Raw genomic sequence first — 5,002 nt, forward strand, 5'->3', positions numbered from 1 at the left:
TAAGTTTAGGTTATGTTAGAACGTTGAGCACTTTTTGTTTTTTTTTTTTTTTTTTTCCCGTTCTGAACGTCGAGTACTTCACTTTGTAACATATTTTTTTGTTTGGATTTTACGGTACACTGGAGCACGAGACCTTTTTGGAACTAGATGTCCCCCCTAGATGTTATACATCTACCCAATGACCTTTTTCGAGTCCAATAATCCGACCCAATGACCCGACTCCATCCACCGCCACAAAACGGCGTCGTCACCCCCATAAATCATTACATTGGGAAACCGACAAAAAGAGAAAAAAAAGGCCAAAAAAAGAAAGAGTTGACAGTAGAAGGGAAGCAAAAAGGAAAGAACAAGAGTGAAGTCAGTGAACTAAACAAATCCACAATTTCTTTTAGCTTGGTTGACTAGGAATAGATCGAGTCAACCAACCAAAATCCAGACCAGATCTCCTTCTGTCTTGTTCCTTCCTCACTTCTTTATAAGCACGAGATCTTGGGGTCTGTCTTTATCTGCACCATGGAAGCCCTAACCGCCGTACACGACGGAGACGACGCCAACATCGGCGCCGCGATTCTGATGCGCTTCACCGACAGCAACCGCGAACTCGACCTCGAAATCCGCAAACTCATCGTCGTCATGTCGGGGATATTCCGAGACCAAAATGCACCTCCGACGCCGATGGGCTACTTGGGCGCCACGTGCTCCTTACTTGACGCCGCCGCCGCCGCCTCCAAGCCCCAGGCTCCCGCTCACGTGCTCGACGCCCACCTCACCATCCTGTCCATCGTCATCCCAAAAGTCCCTGCTGCGTTTCTGATCAACAATCTCCGGCAGGTCTTTGATTCCTTAGCACGACCTCTCCGGTCTTCGTCTCCGAGTACCGACTGCTTAGAAGTGAGATGCATTGCTCAGTTGTTCATTGCCGTCGCAAACATGGTCAACAATTGGTCAGACGTTTCCGAATTGTACAGCTACTTCCTCAGCTTGGCTTTCCATGACGGCTTCAAGGTATCTTCTTCTATTTTTTTTTGTTTTTTCTTTTCAATTGGTTGAATATTATTACTGATAGAAATCCAAATTCTTTAGTACAAGAATTGTATAGTAATGTAAAATTAAGGAGTATAGACTTGATAATGTACTGATAGGGATCGGTAATGTATGCTAACCAGGTGAGAATTCAATTACGTTTGTGTCTCCCTGATGTACTGCGAAGTTTTCAAGGAACACTGCTGTTTGCCCCTGCAACCAAACAGATTACCGACTTGTTGAGTAAGTATCCTCCACTAGTGGACTGTGATGAAAATGCTAGTGCATCTGTTTGCTCCCAACAAGCCAAGGCCTTGGGTACTTTGGATGTTCTGAAAGTATCTCTTTCCCTTTTGTCAGCCGATGACAGAACTGCCGTGCTTGTCTACTATAAAACTCTCTTGGAACTGAACCAATTCTTTGTTACCACACGGATCGTGATGGTTTGTATACACTTTGTCTCGACCAATCTGTGTATGTTTCTCCTGAATTGTTGCTCGATCTAGTACTTGCAATATGTCTTTTTGTCACCCAACATAAGATGACGTGCATCCCGAGAACTACAGCTGGTTTTCTCAGTATTGGACTGACGAGAGTTTATTCCTTTAACCGGCAAATCTGTGAAATTAATCTCCCTATTGTGTTTGATGCACTCAAAGGTATACATCCTGCCCTATAACTCTTCTTTTAACTAACTTCGTTCGCATATAATTTCACTCTGAATATCTTGGCTATTCTTTTCCCTGACTCATTGATCTTCTTTACATTTGTCAGTGATATTGGAAGACCCTAACGCACACAGCGTTCCTGATCCAGTGCATGCATTTAAGTGTCTTATTCATGCTTGTATTGATGAAAGCTTAATCAAAGAGGGTGTTGACCGTGTGGTGATGAATGCAAGCATGGGGGATGGAATCAAGTCTGAGCCAACTATAATTGAAAATTTGTGTGCTACTATTGAAAGCCTGCTTTATTCAAAGCCTACTATTCAATGCCCGCGTGATTATCGCATGTTTACTTTCTCTACCTGGGCTGCTGCATTTGAAGTTGTTTCAATAATGCTTGACAAACTAGGTTGTTTTTTTTTCTGTCTCTAAATACTTGTATTAACATACTTACTTTAAGGTTTGCTATGCTAGTTTTTTCTTGTTCTTCTTATGTCAGTAAGTGCCATAAACTTATATCTGTCATCATACAGGGCCATGCTCTTCTTATCTGATGAGGGGTACACTGAAGACCTTGGTGGACATGCTGAAATTGCCTGATAGAGAATTCCATTTCAAGGAAGCGAAGGTATAGATTACTATGTACCAACCGATCCAATGAATATTCATGATTCCATAATTGAATCAATTACATATGGGTTCCAAACTGAAGGAATGTTATGGTAAGATGTCGTTTAAAACGATGTGGTAGAAAGCAACGTGCGACTTGATGGACATGATCCGCTTTGGATGCCTGTTTTTCGTATTATTAAGTTTTAATAGTTCAAGGATGCTCCTGTCACTTCTCCATGACCTTAAGTTTTAATGTCTCACACCTGAATTTTTCCAGGTTAAGCTTCTTCTGAAAAAGCTTGTTCAGAAATATGGGTTCGAGGCTATTATGGCCTTCATGCCTCAGGAACTTATGAATCTGCTTGTAGAGGTTAGTTGAGGGATATCTTGTTAGAATGAGATTTGCCATGGTATCCAGTATTTCATATCGTCATTATTTTTATATTTTTGGTTAAACAGATCAATGAAATGGCTTCTAAATCTGTGGAAGTGATATCTCATGTTGTGGGAGCAACTGCAGTCAGGTATCACCTTTCTCACAAGATTTTACCTCCCGCAAGATTTCAAGGCTTATATCCACTCTGGCTATGTTTTGTTCACGGGTTCTTTAACTTGTTTGAGTAGTAATATCTAACGAGTAAAAGGTTGAAAAAGTATAAGAAATTCACCCCCTTGTGTCTTCATATTGCTTCTTGGTTTTACCTCCTTGAGCATACTCTACCATGTTTTTACTCAAGAATAGAATTGAAGCATAATCAAGTAAATATAAATCATAGTTATTTCCTTTGCTCTACATACTACAGTGAATAGGTAGTGATCAGTACTGGTGCTTTAGGACATAAAATTTGGAATAGATGAGATGACGTGAATCGAAGCATATGCAAGAATACATAGATTCAGAGTGTGATGACTTTGCTCTAGACTCTGTAGATATAGCTGGGTCTTAAATCTTACATATTTCCTCTACATTAGTAAGTGCAAAATTCTTTTGCATTTGATGGTGGTCTGGAGGTCTGGACTGTCGAAGAGTCTGTCATGTGAGGTTTATCCCCATTCCATTTTTCTCTTTGCATTTGCGGACTGGCTTGAATTCCGTTGACACAACTTTCTTTTTACACCTCCTACAGGTCTGAGAGTAGCAATAATAGAATGCATGTTAAAGCACTTGGACCGTGCAAGAATTCAAAATGGAAAAGGGATGGTCGAGGTATTGGGCTGCGTGAATATCAAGCTAGGAGAGAGATGACAAACAGGATGTCGGGTGCAGCTGTGATGGCAAAGAAGCTAAAAATCTAGAGGCTGGAAGTTTAATTGAGTTCATAAGCTTACCGTATTGTTTAGTGAACTAATATATTAGGAGAGATGCGGGGTCTTTAGTTAATTATAAGTAGATTCTGAAACCTAAGGTCTTGTCAATTTGCGGAAACTCCAACTTATATAGCATGTTTCCTAACATAAACTGATGTTTAGTTTCAATTTATCTTTATTGCATACTGTACTTGTGCAAAGCAAGCTACAAATACCAGCTGTGGTGATTTGATTACTGAAACCAATCAACTGCTTTTGTCTTTACGAATCAGTGGTGCAACCGTGAAACTAAAGCACGGCTACTATGCTACAGTTCTTGCACAACATAGATAAGAAAGCAATTAAGATAAATAGCCATCAAGGCATTTTAAGTTGCAGGCAGCTATAAATAGTTCTTAGTCTTGCCACAACATAACTCGGCTTAAATAAAATAAAAACAATGCTTGATACTTCTTTCCAGCCAAAGTTACTGGAGGTTTGTTTTGCTAGAAATTTCATTATCGATGGCTATACTTTTGAAGTCTAAACTTTTGCAAACTATTTGTTGTCTGTTTTTTAGGTGACTTACTGTCCTGACTGTACAAGAGCATGCAAATATGATATGGAGGCAATAGTTGCAGGAGGGGTAGTTAAAGCTCGTGACTTTTACAACTATGTCTTTGGTTGTCTCTTTCTGAATTTGAGTGTTACTCCATTGTAATGGAGCTATAGAGCAGTAGTACTACTGTAACAATACAGACGATTTTAGGTCCTCATCAAGCCAAATCATTGCCAAACTTGTACTATGGAAAGTAACAGGCCGCGTTATGTACTCTGAGGAGTATTGAAATTTGGTTTTTTTTTTTTTTTTTTTTTTTTTTTTCAAAATTGTTGAAATGTTTTGCAAGTGAGAGTAGCATTGATTAGAAGATCCATGCATTTTTTATTTGTGAGCCTAGTTCATAGATGTAAATCATGTAATGGTAGATCTAACTATAGCCTTGAGTAAAATTCAGTACAGATTATCGACATGCATTGGTTTTGATCCTTGTGTTCATGGATACTGGACCATAACTATTGACGAGCAAAATCAAACTAGTGAAAAGTATACTTCATTACAGGGTATTGGGGTATTTAATTCAAGTTAAAAACAAAATGGGATGTACAAATTTGAACAAGTCCGGGATCAACCATTATAATGCATTGAAATTGGCTTGTACAATTGCTTGGTTTGAGGAGGTTTGATCTCATATAAGGATGAATATCTTGTCTTTGGTCATTGGGATGATTACATCTCATTTCTTCACTAGTGGTTTATTGTCTCATCTCATCTCTTTTAGTCTATTCTGGAGTCCTTGGTGCCTAGCTTTAGAGTGTTATAGATGATTACATCTCATTTTTTAACGGGAACGGCT

The 5,002-nt window shown here is 39.3% G+C and overlaps 1 protein-coding gene across 1 annotated transcript; it reads left to right on the top strand.

Moving 5' to 3' along the window:
* The first annotated feature begins 354 nt into the window (after nt 1-354).
* LOC101313934 lies at nt 355-3,596 on the top strand. Its single transcript, XM_004288937.1, has 9 exons — nt 355-1,005; nt 1,167-1,266; nt 1,384-1,466; nt 1,565-1,682; nt 1,798-2,097; nt 2,222-2,316; nt 2,578-2,670; nt 2,760-2,824; nt 3,428-3,596. The coding sequence occupies exons 1-9, from the start codon at nt 514-516 to the stop codon at nt 3,594-3,596; spliced, it is 1,515 nt and encodes a 504-aa protein (XP_004288985.1). The 5' UTR covers nt 355-513.
* Nucleotides 3,597-5,002: the final 1,406 nt, after the last annotated feature.

The sequence above is a fragment of the Fragaria vesca genome, linkage group LG1, assembly GCF_000184155.1.
Source record: "Fragaria vesca subsp. vesca linkage group LG1, FraVesHawaii_1.0, whole genome shotgun sequence".
NCBI classification, from domain to species: domain Eukaryota; kingdom Viridiplantae; phylum Streptophyta; class Magnoliopsida; order Rosales; family Rosaceae; genus Fragaria; species Fragaria vesca.

Bases quoted from the DNA above. Each gene is read 5' to 3' on its own strand.
- LOC101313934 (XM_004288937.1), top strand. From the start codon at position 514: ATGGAAGCCCTAACCGCCGTACACGACGGAGACGACGCCAACATCGGC. The intron at 1,683-1,797 runs GTATACATCCTG...TACATTTGTCAG, and splicing joins TGTGTTTGATGCACTCAAAG to TGATATTGGAAGACCCTAAC. The intron at 2,671-2,759 runs GTTAGTTGAGGG...TTGGTTAAACAG, and splicing joins TTATGAATCTGCTTGTAGAG to ATCAATGAAATGGCTTCTAA.